Source organism: Pelecanus crispus, chromosome 7 (assembly GCF_030463565.1).
Source record: "Pelecanus crispus isolate bPelCri1 chromosome 7, bPelCri1.pri, whole genome shotgun sequence".
NCBI lineage: Eukaryota > Metazoa > Chordata > Aves > Pelecaniformes > Pelecanidae > Pelecanus > Pelecanus crispus.
In genome coordinates, this window is record NC_134649.1 from 34739456 (window position 1) to 34763011 (window position 23556).

Here is a 23556-nt window from a genome sequence, read left to right on the forward strand (position 1 = left end):
CCCGGGTGACAGCCAGTGCAGAAAGTGTCTCTCCTGACCCCCCCATCAGAGACTTGGCTCTTGAGACATGCTCACCACTGTCCCCATCTGCAGGATATCCCTGCGACTCTGGGGGTGGGGGCAAAAAAAAAAGAGATGTGACCACAACCTGCCCAGCTTGTCTCCATCTCACCCCCAAGGATGGTCACCCTGCAGGGGCACCTGCCCCCAGCAGCCGCCTGGACATGCGACCCACCAGCACAGACCACTGGCACTGAGCTGGGGAGAAATCCAGAGGCTGCTGGGTCCCTCCAAAGTAGGGACACTCAGTCTGGCATGGTTTTAGGGGTGGGGAAACTGAGGCACATAAGACTTGCATGCAGTCACCAAGCTTTGTGTAGCAACACAAAGAGAAACACATCCCCCTCCATCCTGGACCCCAACAACATATAAAACATAAACCATGCTCTCTTTCCAGATTTGGGGATGCCTCCCGTTAAGACAGGAGGCTGCAGGGCTCCCAGCCCAGCAAGGGGGTTGCTCAAGGCTCTGCTCCCGGCACAGTGATGGTCCATGGGACTCCGGCCATCCCCACACCAAAGCTGACCCGGGCTGCGGCTTTAATTTCTAATTTTTAACAAAAGTCCCACCACTCGAGTTCACATTTACCCATGGCACTAGGCAGGAACATGGCAGGGGGCAGGAAAGCCCAACAACTGCCCCCCTCCCCCGATACCACCTAAGGGCACAATGTGCCTTCCTACTGCTGAGATCAGAGCCCAGCTCCCTCCTTTAACTCCAGCCTTTGTCCCCAGCAGAGCTGCTGTCCTTTCCACCCCCAAAGAGATGCTCAAAGAAGGAGCCAGCAGGCAGAGACAAGGCTCCTTCCCCCAGGGCACACTGGCCTAAAAAAGGAGCCCAGGAAGAAGAGGGGGTACAGGGGGCACCAAGGACAGGGGCACCACCTGAGTGTTTGTGCTCCCCCATCACCTGTTCTCAAGCCTGCTGGATATCGAGACGATGTGGCAGCCAGCAACCAGGAGCGGCACATGGACGAGTCTGGCCACCTTCTCTGGCCAACCTCTTCTGGTGAGGGCTGGACAACCAAAGTCTCCAAACTCCCACCACACAAGGTGGCAAAACTCACCAGGCCCTGCCAGGATGCCCGACAGCGGCAGCAAGACGGTCAGACACCCTGCAGACGCTGGCATCGCAAAGCTCTCACAGGGATGATGGGAGGCAGAGAGAGGGTGCACACAAGGCCAGACTTCCCATCCCCACGTGCCCCCCAAGAGGATCTCCGCTCTGCACTCCCCAACCTCATCCCTAACTTCGCCCGTGCTAAAGCTCAGCAACGTCTCCTCCTGCAGCATAACTACCCCACACCGCACTCCTTGCCCTCCCTTTCCCTTAAACACCTTTTAACGTTCCACAGCAGGACCTCCTGGAGGGGAAACAGAAGCAGATGTAAATAGGAAGGAAGAAAACAGACTGTCAGAAGCAGCAGCAGCCATCAGGCTGGGGACTGGCGTGCCTGACGGCTCACTCTTGCCCTCCTGTGCTGCAAGAGGGAGCTGCAGACAGGGCTGTGCCGACTATCGCTGCTTTGGGGCAGGGAAGAAGCAGATGCACCCCAAAGACAGCAAGAGGCAGCAGTAAAAGGCATTCATGGGGAAAGGCCCAGGTGAAACAAGGAGATAAGGGAAATCCAGATAAAATTCTTTTAAACATGCAATCTCCATTTATGTCCTGAGCAAAGACAGTTCACCACCAGCCCCAGAGCAACTGACAGAAGGACCCGAGCTGCTGGAGTGAGCAGCACCACTCGGGCCAGGCATGTTTGCTTCCTCCTTTCTCCTTTTAACTTTCTTTATCACAGCATGTAGCCCTGCAGGCGCTTTCTCATGGGCAGCAGCAAGGCAGATTTGCCTCCTCCCCTGCCTGGCAAAGCCCATCTCAAGGGAGGAAGGAAATACTCCAGTTAAAACCAGCCTTTCCCTAACGAATTTGTCCTTTCGGGGTGGGCAGGTGTTGATCAAAGCCTCTGCTCACCCAAGCACCCCAACAGAGAAGTTTTGGAAATTACTAGTTAACCTATTCGGCAGCTTTGCTGATGGGAGCAAAACCCATTCCTGCATTCAGAGAGTCTTTTGGCCTCATCCATCCAATGCTTGGGCACAGGCTGGTCACTGAGCACATGAACATGTGGACTGCAGGCAAAAGGCCCTAGCACGTGCCTACAGCTAAATGTGAACAGAAGCACTTGGCTGGAGCTGAGGAGTTATTTTTGTTCCTGCCAGAGATGGGAGAAGGAGGGAGAAGTCCTCTGGGCTGCTAAATATTAAAGAAAAAAAAAAAGTGCAAATTAATATTAATCTTGTCCATTAAAACACATAAAACATTGCTGGCAGGGCTTTGGCAGCACTCAGGGAGCATCCTTGCGTGAACGCTGGAGAGCCAGGAGCCAGCAGGGAGCCCCGGGGACGCTGGCCACGCCGAGGCCTGGTGCGACCCTGAGGCAGCCCACATGCTCCAGGCCATGGGACTCCCCCAGCCCCACTCCCAGCCGAGAGCCAGCACACGGCTGCTGCTCTCCAGCTCTGGCATCCCTGTTCTCTCTCCTAGCAAGAACCTCCTTTGGCCATGAGTCCACCAGCAAATGCCACACTGGCACCTGCTGGTCATCAGTGCCATCCTGCAGCAGCAAATCCCCCAGGAGCCGGCAGCCAAGAGCCGGGCTCCAGGCAGCTGTCTGGCCAGAGCCCACCGGCGCTCAGCCAGGGACATCGCGGGACACAGCAGGCAGCAAGGACATTATGCTACCTGATGACAAAAGGTCTATTTTTGGTGACACATCAACATCCATGGTGGGTGGCCAGCTCCGGTCGGACCAGCCTCTGCCAGTGGGTGCTTTACCGAGGTCAGGAGAGCACTGAGAATGAGGAGGAAGAGGAGGAGGTCATCTCTTCCTCCCAGGGGAAAGGCAGCATGGGTGACTGGACCTCCAGGAATGAGGAGCCAGCAGCGCACACCATCTCCCATTGCACCATGGCTACAGCGGGTACGAGCACACAGGGGCACCCCACGGGACGCCAGGGTGCTCGGTGCCTGAGCCAGCACACCAGGCACAAGTGTTGCAGTCCCCGGCCAAGCAACTCACCCAAAACTGGCCCCTTCTTCACCTGCCCAGAGGCAAGGCAGTCCTCTGCCCACCCTGCCCAAGGACATGCTCACTCCCAGCACCTTGCCTGGCCTGGCCTGCCCATTGGTGAGACACGGATCTCCGCAGGAACCAATTCAGGAGCCACAGATGAACCCATGGAAGGTGCCACCAGCACCCTGGCTGCTCTGGCAGACCCAGGTCTGACGGTGTGCTCATGGGTGTCAGGCGAGAGGAGACTCCTGCCGCTGTGCGGACGCCCAGGCACCACGGCTACGTCCTGCATGGACCTGTAGTGCCCCAGCCACCACAGGGCCTATGGAGGCAGGAAGCTCAGGCCAATGTCACCTGCCCAATGTCATGAGCAAAGAGCTCATCCAGAGACAGGCAAGGTCTGTGGTGCTGCCTGCCAAGCCTTTGAGGGCACATTAGGCTCCTGTCACAAGAGCCAACCACATGGCCTCCAGAGGTTGGGACGCCTGGTCACAGAGATGCATTACAGGTTTTATTGGTCCCCAAGAGCTTCCAGCACCCTCCAGGCTCACTCCACAAACATGCAGCACCCAGAACCTTCACTGTGCCCATCCTGAGCACCACCTGTCCACCAGGGTCCAAGAGGGAGGCAATTCACCTGCCCAGTGTCACCACCAGGATCTCCCAGCTTGACCTACAGACTTGGGGCCATGCACCCTCCAAAACATCTAGAGACCCAAACAAACTCACTACCAACCTTCGCAAGAACCCCACTGTGGATTGCAGCTCCCCACAGTATCCTGGCCCGTGCAAGGAGCTCCTCTCGCACACCAGCTGAAGACACTTGTGCCCCACGCCGGATCAGTGGCCAGTCCGCGGGCAAGCAAGTACAGGCCCCTCAGCAGGGGGGTGAAACAGGGCCTCCAGATCCGGTAGCATGCTCCAGTCCAGACTGGACACCAGCTGGGCCACCAGGCAGAGGTCCTGGCGAGCCTTGACCACAGCAGGCCGAGAGCTGCCTCTACCTGCTGAGCCCTGAATGCAGAGAAATCTCCCCAGGTCGCCAACACCAAGGCAGGTCTCCTTGGCCACCAGGTGCCATTCATCCATGCTGGCAGAGGTGGTCTTCCCCTCCTGAGACCAGACTGGGAAAGGAGAAACAGCTGGCTTCCAAAACCCTGATGGCCACCGGAGACCCACAGACAAGGTCTGCAGGCCCACTGCCTGCTCTAACCACAGGGTGAGGGCAGAGATGCAACGGCTGTCGGATGAGGAGAAAAGAGATTGAACCAGAAAGATGAGGCAGCTTCATCCCACACGGACAGCCCAACTTTCCAGAGTCACATAGGAGCCACTCCTTCCCAGCCTCATCTGGTGCTGCCAGGGAAAGCAGTCCCTGTGCCAGCCACAGCAGGAGTCACCACAAATATCCTTATCAGTATCTGCAGGCCACAGCAGTACAAGCTTTCACTAGCCCACGCTTCGGCAAACAGAGAGGCAAGGCACGGCACCGAGGCAGAAAAGGTCTGCAGGGCAACCACAGGCATGTCCACATCACGTCCCTGGAGCATGGCAGCACGAAGCGCAGACGTCGAGCCCTTCCAACAGCATCGACTGCCCTGCTCCGCCCTCAGAGATGCCGAGGAAGAAGCAGCAGCACCGGGGTTCTCAAGTCCAGAAGAGAACCTCAACACAAGGATGCAAATTAGTGGCAGGGGAATTGGCCACTCTGACCATGTGGGCTCTAGCACGCCAGGCACTCCCCATGGCTCCCATCCCTCACCCGCTCCAAACACAACACTTCTTGCAGACAAAAGTGTCCAAGCACATCTAGTCGAACCCTGCCTCTCCCCAGCTCATCTCGGGGTGGGAAGTCCTCCTTGCCACCCTCCTTCCCAGGCCAGGAAGATGCACTGCAGGGTGTCTCTTCTCTGCCTCCCATGATCGAGAAGCAAAAACTGGAAGGTAAAGATAAGTCAGCTTGTCACAGGATACAAAGACACAAGGTGGTTGAGCGTACCAGGCTCCACTGAGCAGTCAGCTCAGCATTTTCTCATCTCCAATATCTTCCTGCCACAGCGCTCCAAGAAGCCACTGAGGACTACGTTTTCATGGACAAGTTCCCTCTAAGCAGGTCCAACCCTTGGGAGCACCATCTTGCAAGCAGCAAAACAGGGGCAGGTACTACGTGGCCCATGAGGGTTCCTAAAGCAGGACCAGTCACCCCCAGAGCAGAAGCACTGGGCAAGAGCTATCAGCCTGAGCACTGTGCCCCGCGCCAGCCCCCAGCACACGTGCCCAAGCACACGCACAGGGCTGCTGGCCACCCCGCTGTCCCTCCCCCCCCAGCATTCCTCCACGGTCACACCAGCTACTGCAGAATTACTGGGGAGCCAGGCTGTCTGCCACAGACAAATGCCCACATGCCGTTACCTGGAGACCCCAATGCCACCGAGCATCAGCAGCCAGGCTCCTCACCCCCCAGCAAGTTCTGATGCACTTTTGTTTGCTCCTTGTCCTGGACTGTGCCCACCGAAGTACTTAGCTCTGGCTGGCAGCCATCAGGCAGTGCACTTTCTGCTCACCTCTCAGCCTGAAGAGAATCATAGAGTAACTGTTTCATCAGACAGGAGCCCTCAGCATGCACCACCTGAGGTTTCAGTAAGAACTCTCAGGGGATGAGAGAACTACAGGGAAGCTCAGAAATACATGAGAGCACTAGAAACAAGAGAAAGAGTATGTATGAGGACACAGCAAGTTGAAGAGACCATCTGCTTTCAACCACACAGCTGCAAGTCCAGAAGGAGTCTCAGCTGCACTTCCTGCAGCCATGGGATCTGCCAAGGAATGCCTCACCTTGGGGTCATGGACATTGGCCTCTGTTCCATAACCAGATCCGTTATCCTGCTGATAACTTGTTCAGCAAGAGCTATCAGAAGATAGCTTTGCTTGCCCAATGCCTTCCAGTTAGGGTTATCCAAGAAACCATCTGCTTTCAGGGTGCCTTTCCCCACAGAGCATCCTCTGCATATCTGGGAGACCTTGTGAACCCCAGTGCTCATCTACGGAGGATGAGCTTGCAAGTGCCTGAAATAGTCAGGGAGCAACCTGAGCCAGGAACCTGGGTGCTGACCATGAGAGCTTGCCGGCCCCACTGGGCACACCTTACCGTGTGAGGGTTGTCGTAGTAGACGCCGATGGAGCAGAGCTTCGAAGAGATACTGCAGCCGTCCGTGAAGAGCTGCCCGGATTCACCATACGGGCCCACCCTGAACTTGTAGGCCAGCGTGATGTTGCCAACAGGTGGGGAGCCAGCACTCACAACCACCTCGGTGAAGAGCCCCGAGTAGACAGCAAAACCGAAGACAGTCAGCAGCAGCAGCACGACCAGCACCGCGATCAGCCCAAGGAGCACCCAGTCGGACATGATGGACACTTGGTGCTCCATACTTCCTGGTGCACTAGTGGCAAGAGGAGAGAAGAAAAGGAGGGGAGTTAAGCTAGCACTCAGACAAGCAATTGCTCTCTAAAGCTATTTATTTGCAGCCACTGCCAATTCCTCTTACGTGTGAAGCTTAAAGACAGTGGAAACCCCCCAGAAACCTCCTGTATATTAGTCCCACATTGCATCAGCCTGCTCCAATTGGTCACCAGGTACAAATTATACTGCTTCAGCGCCTCTTGGGAATGAGGTGGTTATGGAGGGGGAATGGAGAGGCACTGTCCCCGTCTCGCCAGAACCAGCCACACCGCTCGCGTCCAGCCTTGCACCCAGGAGAGACCAAAAACCACCCCGGGAGCCCGCATCACCCATCAGATACACAGCACAGGGATTAGGGGACCATAATCAAATAATTTATCATTTATAGATACCAGACCCAATGTTGTGACCAGGGCAGCCCCTTTATCAAAAAGTCTAGAAGCCCAGGCCTTTCATGACCCAAACGAGGACGACGCCAGTTCAGAGCTGAGACCTGCATCTGGATCCAAGCACAGAGATAGGATCGGAGAAAGCTGAAGACCCAGCCAGAAAAAGCATCCTCAACACACTCAGGTGTAATTAATTACCACTATTCCTTTTAGACGGCTTTTTTTAACCTAAAAGAGTTTTTGTAACCCCAACCAAGGCTTCCTGTTCTGTTTGCCATCTTTTCTCTCTTGCGCTGACTGCGGGACACAGCAGCCTGGCAAACGCCTCCTGCTCGTTTTCACCCACCAAGCACAACCACTCTGGGGAGTTGCAACCCAAACCATCACAGGAGAGTTGTTTGTGTTTTATTCCCCCTTGAAACACAGCTCTGGTCACAAGGACTGGTTGCAAAACTCCCTAGGGACTTTCACCGGAGCTAGGTTTGAAAGCGAAGTTTGAAGTAAACAATTCACCTTTACCTCCGTGTTACAAACACACTTTGTCCAAAAAAAGTCATTCACAGCGGCTGCTGCTTGCTCAGCTTCACAGCGAGAGAAAAGCCACATCCTGGTAGGAACGGCAAACGGCTCAACCCCGGCGAGCAGGGGTGCAGCAAAACAAAGCCCTGCAGAGCTGGCACTGCCAGCCACGCTGTCGGTGCCATGGCAGCACCGGGCTGGGCACCGTCTCACGCTACGGCCCTACTCACCTGAAAAACCAGCTCAGCCCAGGAACGGTTCACAACATCTGATCCACAGGGGTGCAGGATCCGTAGCACTGCAGCAGGAAAAAATAAGTATCATTGCTTCCTTTCTAACTCATGAGACCAAAAGCAAAACAAAGTCATGGCAGAGCACCCAAAAGGCGTCCGGTCGCCTTAGACCTGCTCCCCAGAGGAGGGGTGTCCCGAGGACCACCTTCTCCTGCGGGACCCCAAAGGCCAAGATTTCTTCCCAGAACTCTGCAGCTGAACACACGGGGACCGAGAAGCGCAGAAATTGGAAAGCAGTGGCGAAGGAGGGTGATGTCCTGCAGCTGCCTCTGCTGGCGATTCCCACCCCGGGCCATCCCCGAGCTCCCCGGGGACACCTGAGCTGCATCCAGTGCTGCTCCCCAGTGACCTCGGAGCAGAGCACCCCCAGACCTATAGCTTGGCTGGAGCTATACGTCTGTCCTGATTCCCAGCAGCGCCGTGCCTCCTCCCTATAACCAGCACAGATGTATTACTTATAAAGCACGGCTTTGGTGATTCTCTGTGAGCTGCCAGTCCAACACCCAGCCCGTGGGCCTGAAGACTGCCGGCCCCAGAGGAGAAGAGGGTATTTTTGGCTGTTCTCCCCGGCTCACGTGGCCCATTCCCTGCCAGCCGCGGGCACAGCCAGTTTCCCACCTGCCCTCCTCACGGGCAGCGGGAGCAGAGCTCGCCCGGCGCGGAGGCCGCGCCCCCCCCCCGGTGCCCGCGCCCCGGCGGAGCGGAGCGCAGGGTTTGACCCCGGCGGCCCCAACAAGTGCCCGCGGCGGGCGGCCTGGAGGCGCAGCTCTCGGCCCTGCCCGCCCGCAGGCAGCGCCCTCAGCGCCGGCACCGGCTGCAAGCCCCGCCACCCGCCTGGCCGCCGGAGCGGGGAGGGTCCCGCCGAGCCGCCGCGGGGCCCGGCCGGCGCTCCCCGGCTCCCAGCAGGCCGCGGCCTGAGGGCACCGGAGCGGAGCGGAGCGGAGCGGCGCCGGCCTGCCCGGCCCCGCCGCCGCCGCCCCCCCGCGCAGAGACCCCCGCCCCGGTGACGGCCGGGGGGATCCCGGCGCCCCCCTCCTCTCCTCACCCGGGGCTCGCCGGTGACGGCCGGGCCGGCGCGATCCCGGCGCCTCGCTCGCCCCGCCCCGCCCCGCCCCGCCCCGCCCCGCCCGTCTCGCGCGGGGCCGCCGGGCCCGCCCCGGCTCCGGCAGGCGGCGGCTGCGCGCGGGGGAAGCGCGGGGCGCGCGCGCGGGCGCGGGCGCCGGCGGAGAGGCGGGGCGGGGCGGGGCGGGGCGGGGCGCTGGGCCGTGCCACGAGCGGCGGGGCGGAGCTCCCGGCGGGGCAGGGTCGCCCCCCGCGGTTCGCGCGCCCCTGCCGGGGAGCGCCCTGCCGGGGAGAGTGCCCCCTGGCGGCCGGGCGGCAGCAGCGCCCACCCCCACCGAGCGGGTCCGGCGGCCGCGTCCCTTGGCGGGCGGGGCGGCGGGGCCCGGCACAGCTCCCGGCTGCCTCCCGGCCCTTCCCAGGGCCTCCCTGCCGTACGGCACCCACGGCCTGGGAGCACCTCACTGCGCCGCGCAGGGGGGCCGTGGGTGCAGGGCCTGCAGGCCCGGCGACCAGCTCGCCCCCGAGCCCCTGTGGTAAGGGCGGCTCTCCCCTCACAGCCAGCTCGCGGTCCAAGATACTGCTGGACAAGAACGATAAACAACGACGACGTGTCATCCAGCTTCCCCTGTGCTAAGGCTGCGGCAGCTCGGCACGCATCCCAGCTGAATGACCCCTGAGCTTCAGGCTCCGTAACAGCCGGAGCTTTCGGTTAATGGGCTCCTTCCCTCGGGCGCTGAGCAAACAGGGGCCGCCATGCTCGAGGACTTAGCAGCCATGCATCATGGCCCTGACCACAAGGCCTGGCCGGTTGGGGCAGTGGGCAGAGCTGCTCTTCGGCGCCGGGGCCCTTCGCACCAAACCCAGAAAGGGCCTTGAGCAGCCGCTCACGGGTTCCCACAGGCCCACCGTTGAAGACCCGCAAAGCTTCAGCCAGCACAGGAGCTGGTCAGGAGCGCCATCATCTCGCACGCCCCTCACCACCCCAAGCTCTGATGTCTGTGGACAACTTTGGTCACAAGGCAGCTTCACAGCCCGCTCCCACCTCACGATACCTTTTGGGAGCATGCCCCGTCCTGCGGCTCCCCACAGAGCACGGAACACCGGTTCTCAGCCCACAGCCTTTGCCAATTCTCAGACAACTCCTCAGGTCCCCATTTCTTTTCAAGGAATGGCACCAAGCACAGTACCTGAGAGGAGCAAGCAGTCTTCCCCACCTCCTGCTCCTCCTTCAGGAGAGACATGCTAGAAGGGCCCAGACATAATCGCCATCCTCCTTTTCTTCCCCCTGTATAAAAGCAACCTTCACACCTCTCTTTTTACACCAAGCTTTCTCCAGCCTCTTCAACCCTCTTAGCAGGGAAACCTTGCCCTCCGCTGGTACACCCCATAAGCCGCCTGCCGCAGCCACCTCCAGAGACAGCAACAAGAAGCAGTGGAGTTTGCTGCTGTCCCTCCTGCTGTGGTTTCACATCCGTTTCCCATACATCCCAACCCCCTTCATCAGGGCTGTTTGCAGAGGCAGTTCCAGGCACTGCTTTTCACTGACATGAAGCTGAAGAGCTCATTTATGAACAGTAGTTTGAAATACTGTAATACTTGCCTTTCTCCAGCAGCTTCCTGGTGAGGATCTCGAGGCTTTCTGTAAACTGGAATAGTTACACCTCAGAGGCCCTCCTTGTATTTGGCGTTACAGCTCTTTTGCAGCTGGAAGAAAATATTTCAGCTTGGTTACGTGTCTTGCCTGGAGCCATGCAGTGAATCACTGGCAGGAAGAGGAACAGAACTCAAAAGCCCTTTAACTGCCAGCTCTGGCCATCAGACACTTCCCTCCAGCCTTGGAGTTATTTAACTCAGCACACATTTAATATTTAACACAGACGTTTTCCCATTACAACAGCAAACGCTAAAATTTGGGTCTCATTTAACAGCTTCATGCCTTCACTCTGAAACAGTACATCGAGAAGAGCTGAGGCAGAAGGATGTAAAACATGTGCTTTCTGGCGGGCTCCCCAGTTGTCCTCACCTGCTCAGCCCTGCTCAGCTGCATCGCACACCCGCCACTGGTGCCTGACAGTGTCAGCCAGCCGGGCTTCCTCTCCAGCGAGGGTCCTGTGTGTCTGGCTATGGCAGACACTTGGTCTCAGCAGACTTGTTTGGGCTGTGCTGGGCCCCACGCATCTCTGATGGGGTACACAGATCAGCCCATTCTCATTTAAATTCTCTCTTAGCAGCAGACAGAAACAGAGGTGAGTTGTGAGCAGGAGCAGATGTGAGCAAGCTGGCCTTGCACAGTCCCACCTGTCAGGCTCCAGGCAACATTCCTCCATCCACCGGAGCTGCTGTATGGAGGGACTCCAGCTTCATCCCAGCAGTAGCAGTCAATGATGATGCTCAACAGCGCAGTCACCGCACCCCACTCCCCCAGTGCTCCACATCATCTCAGCGGGGCACGTGGTACCTGTGCTGGGGCACTTGGCTCAGCCTGTGGCCCAGACCCTGGCTTTCCAGTTCTGCTTTCACCTGCTGGACCCTCCATCCCCTGCTCCCGTGGCCCAGCAAGGTGTGCCATTGTCCTTCCTCTCTCAGTTGCCCTTGGTGCTTTTATCTGCCAGAGCTGAGCTTTGTGAAGTTCACTTTGGATGCCCAGTAAGCAAATAGATGTGGTAAGGATGCTTATCGCCTTGGGAACATGGCAAAACACAAACAACTCTGACTAACTCAGCATGGAAATACCCTCCCTACAGGGGCAGGCAAGAGGCTAGAACAGAGCACGCAGCTCTGGGGAATTTCCATCAGCACCAACACAGATGGGCTCCACTCTGAAGTCCTTGCTTGGCTGCCCGTAACACGGCAACTCTGTATTACCATTGATGAACCAAGACCAGTACTTGGTCCCTTACAAACAAGGGAGACTGGCAGTTGTGGGAATAACTGGAAGGAAGGCAGCACAGGCACATGGAAACTGCTCACTTGGTGGGCAGGAGGCTGCCTGCAGAGGCAGAGCCAGAAGCCAGGGGCTGTTTCTCAAAGAAGCCCAGAACTACATTCCTCAAAGTGAGATGCATGACCAAATGGTGCGGTGGTCCCACACACCCACACATCGTGACATGCAGTTTAGCCCACGCCTGCCCCACGAGGCAGGTGCCACGTCCCAGGACCTGCGCGTCCCTGTGTCAGCCATCCTGCTGTCGGAGGATCTCCTCCCACCGCCCTGCCACCCGCCCGTGCTGCTGGGACCTGCTTGGAAACCCTCCCCGAGCCTGCCCAATCCAGCCCACACTGGGAACTGGAGAAGTCTTCTCCAGAGAAAGGGCACTGCGGAGGGCAGGGGCTGCGCTGGCAGAGCTCAGCAGGGCAGGGGGCAGGACTGAGCTCTGTGCTTAGGGCAAGGGCACGAAGGGCTATTCGGATGCTGCTTGGTCCAGTGAGCCAGGACTGGGCTGTGGCTCAGTATTTAAGCCAGGAAGGTTTTGGCCGCTGGCCACCTGAAGCACAGGGTTAGTGTCACTGGCAGGGTTAGGGTGCCAGGAGCAGGAGGTTCCCTGGAGATCATCCCCAAACACTACACAGGACAGCAGAGGTTTACCCCTCTGCATAACAGCTTCCACTTTCTCGTCACCTACCATCGGCACCATAAACTTTTAATATTTGCCACTGTGGAGCTTCTTGTATTGATAGATAAATTTTCTAAAATATTATTCATTTGTTGAAATGAAACTGCTGTCAATGCCATGCTGTCGAGCACCAAGCCAGGAAACATGAAATTAATTATTATTCTACCCTTAATTGGTTTAGTGGTGGACTGGGTAGTGTTAGGTTAATGGTTGGACTTGATGATCTTAAAGGTCTTTTCCAACCTAAACAATTCTATGATTTTGTGATTCTGTGATGGGAAAAACTCGACAGGAGACTAGGAAGGGCTCGCACATGCAAACACACACGTCCAGGCATCCTGCGAGAGCCACACGTGTGAAAGGTGTCTCTCTGGGTTTGCAAACCGTGCTTGCAAAACGTGCTGGGTTTAATGCAGTCTTGTCAACAAGCTCATTCTCTACAGCAAGTGACACTTTAGACTGTCATCCAGCATTTTTAATGAGGGATCCCCTAACAGGCTTCAGGGATTTCAACAGGATTTTAAGAGCCTTACACAATTGCACTCTAACCGGAGAGGAGCTGACGTTCTACAAAGCAAAGCAGCCCAGCGGTAATGACACCAACAGAGCTTTCATGTCAATGGTTCTCCTTTAGTTTTACAAGAGTGACTGCAGAAGGAACAACAAATGTGAACATTTGTCCCAACCTTAATTGCTAGCTTCAAAACCAGAAAATTAATTTCTTATAGCCATGTTGTGCTCCTGTTTTTAATGCACACGTGTAAATAGTGCTTTTAAAAAACTCTCTGGCAGTTGTGTAAAGAATTACATTGCAATGACAACTCCAAATTTGAAGTTGAAATGCATTTTTGTTTTAAGATTTTCATCTCTCTCCTGGCAAAAAATTGTCTTGAAAAAATACTTCGCGAGCCTCTTCCAACTAAAGGACATCTGTGGGGAGCTGCTGTAAGTCTGAGGAGGGGGAGCTCTTCCAAAAGGACTTTCAGAAGTCCTGATTATTAATACTATGATATTTCCCTTTCTTTTCCTACTACCTCATGTTGTAGTGGACACACCATTCACAATAAAAGTTATTAAACACAGGTGATTTCTGACATTATTCCACCTCAGCATGAACTCCCATCCTACAAGTGTCATTGCGTACTGGTGCCCTACCACCTACCACAAGTGCACTTCTCCCTGGTTATTGACTAGCAGAGATGGTAGAAACATTTCTTGCTGCACTCAAACCTCCAAGTTTTAAGCCCAATCTGGTTCCTCTCAGCTTACAACCAGGTCAGGCCAGGCCACCTGCAAGCAGAGCAGGGTGCACTGCTCCCACTGCAATGATGGCTTCTGTTCCAAACGGACCATGTCTAAGCCCACCACTGCAGCTCTGCTAGACAAGCATGTTTACGAGTGCCCCCATAGAAGAGCTTAGCTCAGCTGACCCGATTTCTTCAGGAGGCCTGAACTGACTCCTGTGGCTGCTCTTCTCCTTCCCTTGACTAGACAGCTTGAACTGCTAACACTGACATAGCCTTAACTTTGCAGCAACAGAGCACAGTAGTGCAAATCCCATCCCCAGTGATGCCAACTATGCCATAGTGAGAAGGGAAACAATTTAAAGGGAGATCCAGGAATATTTTTAATCCTATAGTTTTTTCAGCTATAATGCCAAATGTGATCTACGTTTGAATTTTGAGTGCAGAGCCCTACCACCAGCATGAGGGAGGAGACAGAAGAGAGCGTCACAACAAAGTGTTGCAATGTTCTTGTCTTTTTATTGCACTTTTCATTGCTGCTGTGGAAGAGGGGATAACGTGTGAGAAACCCTTGCACTGAACCAGAACAGCAATAACCACTAGAAATTGCATTGCCCCCCTCTGCATAATACAGCTTCATCCTCCTTCCCTCCTTGGCTTGGTCAGGCTCAATCTCACTGCCTTCATTTCCAGTGGGTAAAAAGTACACGCACACAATTTCTCTGGCTCGCTCTTAAGCAGCAGCCATTTGATGGGGAGTCTGAGCCCCTCCAGGTGCAGCTGATGTTGCTCCCAACTCCGCTTTAGGCAACACATTGCCAGTGGGTTGAGGGAGGTGGTCGTTCCCCTTGACTCAGCACTGGTGAGGCCACACCTGGAGTGCTGGGTCCAGTTCTGGGCTCCCCAGTACAAGAGAGACATGGACAGACTGGAGAGAGTCCAGTGAAGGGCCACTAAGGTCATTAAGGGACTGGAGCATCTCTCCTATGAGGAGAGGGTGAGAGAGCTGGGACTGCTCTGCCTGGAGAAGGCTCAGGGAAGTCTTACCAATGTACATAAATATGTGAAGGGAGGGTGCAAAGAGGATGGAGCCAGGTTCTTTTCAGTGGTACCCAGTGACAGGACAAGGGGCGATGGGCACAAACTGAAACACAGGAGGTTCCCTCTGAACATCAGGAAACACTTTTTTACTGTGAGGGTGACCAAGCGCTCCACAGGTGGCCAGGGAGGTTGTGGAATCTTCATCCCTGGAGATATTCAAAAGCCATCTATCTGGTCACGATCCTGGAAAATCAGCTCTGGATGATGCTGCTGGAGCAGGGCGGGTGGACAAGATGACCTCCAGAGGTCCCTTCCCACTTCAACCAGTCTGTAATTCTGAACTGGAGACCTCCATACAAGATATCTGCAGTCTTTAGGGATGAGACCAGTTACAACAGTGAGACTCAAACATATTACTTCCCATCTAGCTGCATGAACTGGGACTGGCATCAACTCAATGAGTTTTAGGTAGACCATGGATGTAGGTTATGGTGCAGCTGCGTTGGTTCCAGTTCAGTCACAAAGGCCCCTCTAGGCCAAAATTCTCTGTAGGCACCTATTCCTATTTAGGCTAAGGTAAACCATGCCTCAGTTTCACCTCTGCCTTTCTACACTAGAAATCTAGACAACTAACTCTGGCACAGATATCTAAGGAAAACTGAGAGAATTCCACCCATTTTGGTGACTGCTGGAAAAAACTCTACCTGGGGTGCAGGTCACGGCTCAGAATTGCTGGGTTTTGTTGCAGTCTCAGTAGACAAAGCCAGAAAAGGGTAAGGACTGAGATGCAGCCCAGAGCAAAGAGAGAGGAGCGATGGTGGACAAATGTGTCACAGGTTGTCACAAGTATTTTGTGACAATTGAGTGCAAAAAAGCCTGAGCATAAGGGACCAATCGAGCAGAAAGGATGTAAACCGCTGAAGCACATTTTCTGCTGGAAGTTGGCAGCTTTTCTGACCAGGCTGTTTTTCAGAAACTGCTGCTCTCATCTGTGAAGTCAGAAATGGAGTTGAGGTGACTCTCCACATAACAAAATGATATTTTGGCTCATTGCATATTTTGTCTTGGCTTTTGCAGGTAAATCAATTTCCCAAGATTTTAGAAGTTTATGAGGCAGTTCTGAAATTTAACTGGTCCTTGCTGCCATTTAGGGGTCAGTCTAGCCACATCTAAGCTAGCCTTACAGAGTCCCTCTGAAGTTTGAGAGAGCAGGAAGCTCTTCAGCCCTGGGATATGGCCTTACTAAGCATATTGAAATGATAGAGGTACACAGTGGTAGCAGTTAACTCAGAGCCATTCACACACACGTGACATCCAGTTTGCTCACCCTTGCCCCGAGCACATCTCCTATGTTTTTCTCTGTTTACTCCAGTACCAGCAAATGTCCTATTTTTGTGAAGAAATGCAACACTGTGCAGAGCCTGGGGAGGGCCAGTGACACACATCCCACAGGGACTTGTACCAAAACTCAGAAGCCTAAAAGCAAGCCTTTTTCCCATTTAACTATGAAACCTTTGCTTCTCCTATACAAGAGGGGAAGTCTTATGCCTCTGCAGTATTTGCTCCTGCACCTTTTGCCCCTTGTTCAAAAGAAAAAAAAAGGAGAACATAAAAGGATTGCATTAAGTCTGTCACTAGGAAAAGACATTTTTTCCAGATAGATACGCCCTAAAATATTCTTTAAAAAAAAATTCGGCATGAAATGGAGAAGTTAAGTCCCAAGTTTATGCCTTGATTTTTCTTAGGGAGATTTTTGTGCAACTCTGCATTAATCTGAGCTGAGTTGCCTGGAACAAAAGCTCCTGTTGGTTTGAGTGATTAATTTTAAACTCTTCTCAAATTGAATAGTCTAGCAAGGCTCTTTGTACAATCCCCATATTTCAATATGAACAAATTTAGAGGAAAATTTCCAGAAATTGCCATTCTGAATTGCAAAAGCTTTAAATTCACAAATATTTCAGTGTGTTAGGGACAGTTCTCTGGCAAATTTGAGTGTTATTTTCCTGGAATAAGTGATCAAGTGAGCTGATGTGAGTCAGTCACCACTGTACAAGACACACAAGATTTACCATTAATTCAGACCAGCTCAGAACCATTAGCACTAAGCTGATACTGGTGCATTGACTGAGGTGGAGGACAGGCTGCTGATGTCTAGCACCAGTACCTTGGGGAAAGGTGAACAGGATTTGGAGCACTAACTGGGATTCAAAAGAGATTCTGTTTCATATAGCATTTGGTATTACCTCCTCATTTAGCCTTAGACAAGTAACTATCTTTCTTGTGCACAAAGCAACGCACCAAAACCAGAACCACAACAAAGACAGTGCGTGCTCCTAAATGATTAGTTCAGGATCTCACTACAATTTAAAGTGAAGTCATCTGACATAGGGATTATCTCCATGGCTGGAGAAATAGAGCACAGTATCCTGGGTAGGAAGACAGGCTGCCTTGACTTTCAACCTTCGTCACCTAACTGCTGTCAGAAGACAAGCATGGTGGAAAGCAGGCCACAAATATGTAAAATGGCCACCACTTTTTCTTACTTGCCTTTTTCCAGCAGCTAACGAATGAATGCATATGACTGGCAAGAATTGGGTCTAAGCCATATTTCTGAAGGCAGAAAGACTGCATAAAGACAGCTCCAGTATGAAGTAGAAAAAGACCTTTGTGGCAAATTGGTTTTAGCAACGTCACCAGGAGCTTCTGACTCAGAGCCCCATTCTGCCCAGCTGCACACTCAAACCACCCCCCCACACACATACCTGCCAAACCAGCACGATTCAGCCCACTTGGAGCTCTGCCATGAGCAGCTGGACAGAAGACAACTGATGCAGCCGTAAAGCAACATCTAATGAAGACATTCTTTTCATTTCAGGGTTGTAATTAAGCCATACTTTGTCACACTGCTACTGGCTGAGGAAGGAAGGCTACTGATGAGTTGTCCCAGGAGAAACGGCAGACGGGATCAGGTTGTTATTCCACTTCAGACCAGTCCACGTTGGCTTGAGTCAACCTCAGACCAGTTTAGCCTGGCTTTTTCCTTGCCTGCTTCTGCTGCCCGGCAGGTATGCCAGATAAAATGGCAGCTTGCATTGCTCGGACACAGAGGAGGGTGCTCTGTCTCTAGCCATTAGCAAGAAGATGTTGCAAGGCTGCAGTTTTCTGGGGGCTCTTGGTGCAACAGGGCGGGGGCATTGCTACAGCACCAAAAAGTGCAAGACCCCACTGCCAAATGTTCCACCCCCAAAGAGCTTCTCAGGCCTGCTGCTCCCACTCTCCCTGCAGACTAGTTATTGTGGTTTTCATTGTACAGGGACACAAAACACCCCATACGTGCACTTAAAGCAAAAGATTTAAGACTTTCAGGTTAGCGTCCACCTCCTGCAAGTCAGGCTTGACATCTTCCTTCTGTGGGCCACCCAGACAGCTTAACCAGCTCCCAGGTGGGCAACTCTGCTTGCTGAGCAGTTCAATGGTGAGCTGACAGCTCCCTCCTCTGTCCGAAAGTACTAAAAGCAGCCTAAAAATCTGTCCTAGAGTCACAAAGCAGGGGACTCGAGTAACAGAGGTGTCCTGGTTTTGGCTGGGATAGAGTTCATTTTCTTCCTAGTAGCGGACAGAGTGCTGCCTTTTGGATTTAGTATGAGAATAATGCTGATAACACACTGATGTTTTAGTTGTTGCTGAGTAGTGCTTATGCTAGTCAAGGACTTTTCAGCTTCCCATGCTCTGCCAGGTGCACAAGAAGCTGGGAGGGGACACAGCCAGGACAGCTAACCCAAACTGGCCAAAGGGCTACTCCATACCATATGACATCACGCTCAGTATAGAAACTGGGGGGAGTTGGCCAGGGGGCAGCAATTGCTGCTCCGGGAACTGGCTGGGCATCAGTTGGCGGGGGGTGAGCAATTGCATCACTTGTTTGGTTTTTTTTCTTTTCCCTGGGTTTTGTTTCTCTCTCTTGATGTTCTCCTTTTCATTACAAGTTTTATTATTATTTTATTTCAATTATTAAACTATTCTTATCTCAACCAATGAGTTCTCTTACTTTTGCCGTTCTGATTCTCTCCCCCAACCCACCCCGGGGGGAGGGTGAGTGAGTGGCTGTGTGGTGCTTGGTTGCTGACAGGGCCTAAACCACAAGAAGAAGATATTATGCATTTTCTCTCATTTTTTGCATGTAGGTAAGGGGAGTCTCCGGGACAGTTTCCCGGTGGTACAGAACCCCCAGCCAAATGCAGAGTGCTACTAGAGCTTCAGTTCTCATCCTGCCCTGGCTTCCTTCCCCTTCCAGCATGCAATATAAGCACATGCCAGGTGTCCTGCTCTGATCCTTCTGTGATTTGACTTCTCCGGGGAGTAGCAGCAGGCGGCAGGAAGGGAGCAGAGCAGAGGCACTGTCCTGCTCAGGCAAGACTGGAGGTTCTTGCAGGTCACTGGCAGGTCTGTCCTTGCTGCTCAGCAACAGCATGTTTCATGTTGAGGGGGTATCCATTAGTCCTTCCCTTCGCATGTAAGAAAAATAGTGGCTTTACTGAACATTTAATGGCAGGCTGAAATAACATGAAAATTTAGGCCCCGTAGGATGTTATCCCTGATGTGTTCCCTCTGCCGACAAGGCAGCCTGGGATATAAAGAGTGTTGTGTATGCTGTATACTTGTGCCTCATGCAGAGTTTAAGTCTAAAGGCTTTTTTGCTGGTTCTTGAAACAAAACCAGAACTGGGGGAGAGGGGGTAGCACTTAACAGAAAAACAGATTTTGAAATACTAGTAAAATGGTGGGGAAATTTAATTATTTCGGGATAAAGTTGCATCAATATATTCTGTTCAGTTTACACTCTAACACTGAGAAGGAAAACTGGTTTTATTTCACTTTCTCACAGTATATTTCACTAGAACTCTTTCAAATATTTCTCAATTCAGAAAACAGGAAGAAAACAATCAGAATCTTAAACTGCACAAAAAGAGTTAATATTAAATGCCTTATTGTACAACTGAAATCTTTTATTCCCTTTCTATTCTATATTCTAATGTTTGACAAAGCATTAGAATTTTTGTGTAGTAGAATTATTGCTGGATCCTACTAAACATCTCTGAATGTTGTCTGTTCTGCTCCATTTAAAAACTCAAAGTTATGGACAAATTTGGTCTTTGAGCATAAACTGAATTTCACTGGTCTTGCTTGCTGCCTCCTAGTCAAACTGTAGATTTTTCTGATAGGGCTTTTAATTCAACTAAGTCTCTCTGCATATACCACAAGGTAAAATTACTTTCATTGCATTTTCTTGCCATAGCAGCTACTGTGCACTTAAAGCCAGCAGAATGCCACATACAAGCTTAAAGCAAAGGTGCTACGTTGGTGTGAAAGCAGCTAAATAATTGTGAATTGAAATTCAAAGCAGCTTTCAACTGAGATACAAGTTAAAAGATTGTGCAGAACAATATATTACTTGCAACAAAAAGAAAATTATAGTGAAATATAGGAAAGGTTTTCAGAACTGCATGAGGAGCTCCTTGTGCCCTGTTTGTGGGAGGAAGGTGGGTCACACTAGGATTAAGGGATGAGCTTGTAAAAGTCACTGCTGTCTGGAGCTGTCATGCCCAAGAGCCAGCCAGGGTCTCTAAGAGGTACAGACTTCTGGATACACATTCCTGGGTAGGGATGCAAGATAAACTTTCAGTTCAGGTAATAAATCACCTTCACATGAAGAGACCAGGAAGATCCCGCATTTGGACAGGGAATACAGAACACAAAGATTTCCAGCCGCTGTGCTGTAGGATTTTAAAGACTGCTTGCTGCATCTGTGGAGGCAGGGGATAAGCTTCAAGACCCAAGCTGTTCTTGGAAGGCCTACGTTCCCCTGAACCTCGACGGTTTCTGTACCAGGGTTTCTCTTGGTGGGACTATAGAGCTGCTTTCTCCTCCAGCACCCCTGCAACAGAACTCCCTGCTCCTTGGGCCAGGGAAGCCTGACCAGTGCCATCTAGGAGGTGCCTGTGCCACAAGCAAACCTGTGCCAGTGTCATACACTTCAACTGCATTGAGCTTGGGCTCGTAGGCTTCATTTCTCCAACCATGGCTAAGAGCCTGTGTTTGACTAGAGGCCAGCAACTTTTTGCAGCTTCTGCTCCCCCTCTGCAAATCAGAGGCTTTGGAATTCCCTCTCCCTGAGAAAGAGCAGCTCCCTGTTCTGTGAAAATCCCTTGTCCAGAGCACTGGAGTTCTCACCCTTATTAGGACTATAGTGGCAGCAACACTGACCAACACAGCACCCATGGGTCCATCTCCAAGCTGACACCTGTGGAGAGACACAAGTGAGTTAATTGCTACAGCAACAGGGAAGGAAGATGCCAAAGGACTGGCTTTTGAAGCGGCCGCTTCCTTTAGGACTTCAGACAGGCGACTTGCCCTTCAGGCTTCTTTATGTGTGGAACAGGTCAAAAACCAACTTCATTGGGGCCTGCACTTGGCCTAAATGCTGTGTAGACTGGGGAGAGAGGAAGAATGACGTCCTAAATGGAAGAAATAGATCTCCTTTTGGTTTGGACTCTCCTGCTTTTACTTTTTTTTTTTTATACTGGCACATTGGGAGAGTTCCCATTTGCTTAATTAGGCCACATATGAGGAACCTGGGAAGACACTGAACATGTTTGGAGTGGCTTGACCTGCTAATCTTCATCCTTTATGAATCTGAGCAGCCTGGGTTCAGATGAAAGTTCTTGACTCTAAGAGAAGCTGGATATCCAAATCAGCTTGGAAAGGTAAGTTGTTAGGGATTTTTGTTTTGTTTTTTTAAAACAACACACACACCACCACCATACAAACACATTTTTACTGGGGTAAACAGATACTTCATGCTGCTCAGCTTATAGTTCTAAAGCAAAGACAACACTGACATACCATCATACTATGTTGGTAAGCATGTCTAGAAACTGGGAATGGTATCTAGAAAAAACTTATAAAAGCAAATTATGATACAATTAACTAACAGAAAACATTTGAGCTGGGTAAGTTATGGAAGGACTTTTGCTAAATAATGTCATGCTGTGGTGTTAGAAGCAAGGTCTCTCAGTTTCCTGGCACAGAAACTACATTTACTCTTCAATCAAGTGTAGAGCTTGACTAAAAATACAACCCATGTTATGTTCCTTAAGGAAAAAAAAAAAAAAATCTTTTCAGCTGCTGCTTCCTATTATGTCCTCTCAGTTTTTGTTGGTTTTTTTCTAATAGCTGTAAACACACTTGAGAGACTGCCTGACTTAAGTGGAATTGATTGCAGAAGGGATCTCTGCAATTGAAATATCTGCAAAAGATTCTGGGATGTTTCAGCTCTTCCTGGCTACCAGTTAAGAAACCTCTTTTCCCCTGTATGGACTCTTATCTTGGCAAAAAATAAATTGGGGAGGGAAGAAAACACCAAACTATGTTTATGACCAAACTAATTCTTTCAGAATATGTTGCTTTAACTCATAAACAAAGTCTCCACATGTCATGTGAGAAGAGCTGCACTTCTCTACTACATTCTCATCCTTGAAGCTGACACCTAGTGGGGTCCTGGCCATAACATGAAAGTCAGGATGAAGACTTTGTTTCAAACCATGACACACACATGAGACAAAGATAAGAGAATGTGGCGAGTTAGCACTACAGACACCTTTAAGAAGTGTGGTTTACAGAGGGAGTTAGACTGAGGATCCTCAGAACTGGTAGTAGAGCTTGTTGGCTACCATCTTCATTAAAATCAAAGTTCTCAATCCATTAAAAGCTATCTATTTACCAAACTGGAAAAAAGTGGCTCCTGAAGCACTTTGATTAACATGATGCCCACTTGAACAGTGCTTACCTGAGAGAACAGGACCGGGGGCCATAGACCCATCCAAATCCAAAGAGCTCTCTGCCTTGGGCAAGGAGATAGAGCTCTAGGAAAAGCAGCACACACATACTGTGATCAAAACACATAACTGTTTTTACAAAACACAAAGGCTAAGCTTCCCAATGGACCATGAAAAAAGTAGTAGGCCACAAGGATCTCTATCAGACACTAAGAATAATAATAAAAAAAGATTATGAAAAGAACCTACAACCTAGGAATAACTGATTTGTGGTTAGAGCCCCACCAAGCTGGTATCCAAACCACAAAGGTAATTGCACTACTGACTTCAGACAGATGAACTTGTGTCTCAACGTTCCTGTGATGTCAGAGGTGGAGGTGCACCCATCACCCCACAGGACAAACTATCATGCGCCTCATGACTGTGCACGCTGTCAACTGTCCATTGAGAATCAGTATCAAGCTGAATGCATTAAAACAATGTATCAGTTTGTATCAAATGTTTGCTTGATCAAAAAAGTCAGCTTCCTGGAAACATTTCACAGAGCAAGCTAGTCCCAGAGACGTGCTTACTGACAGGGGTTAAGCAGCTCCTTCTACAGACACCAGAGAGTAGTCCACAAAAAGGTCAATCTAAAGTTAGCTGGCAATGTAACCGCTGTCAAATGAGAATGGGGATGGGAAGAGGCACCTATTAACATGATCACGTACCACAATTGGCACAGCACCCACTTTCCCTTAGGAGAACTTGGATTAAATAGGCTATCCCCAAATGACAGCTAAAGGCTACTGTGCCTCTTGCACAAGGAAACCTCAAGAGACATGCAGAGGCTGACTGTCATCAACCTGCTCTGTACACACAAATTCCCTTCTCAGCAAAGTGATGCCCAAGTCCCCCTAAGGCCAGCTGCACCTGTTGAACCTTCTCAGGTGGGCAACAAAGGAAACAAGGCAACAGATGAAGCAGT

General features: G+C 51.7%; 1 protein-coding gene across 1 annotated transcript in view; it reads right to left on the reverse strand.

Annotated features, from left to right (window-relative positions):
• TEX264 (testis expressed 264, ER-phagy receptor) overlaps positions 1 to 7756 on the reverse strand; it is a 41516-nt gene extending 33760 nt beyond the window's left edge. The window contains exons 1-2 of the mRNA XM_075714423.1: positions 7732 to 7756; positions 6282 to 6573 (exon numbers count right to left, since the gene is read on the reverse strand). Of these exons, the coding sequence (XP_075570538.1) occupies positions 6282 to 6560 (279 nt within the window). The 5' untranslated portion in view covers positions 6561 to 6573; positions 7732 to 7756. The remainder of the gene's footprint in view (positions 1 to 6281; positions 6574 to 7731) is intronic.
• Between the last annotated feature and the right edge of the window lie 15800 nt (positions 7757 to 23556).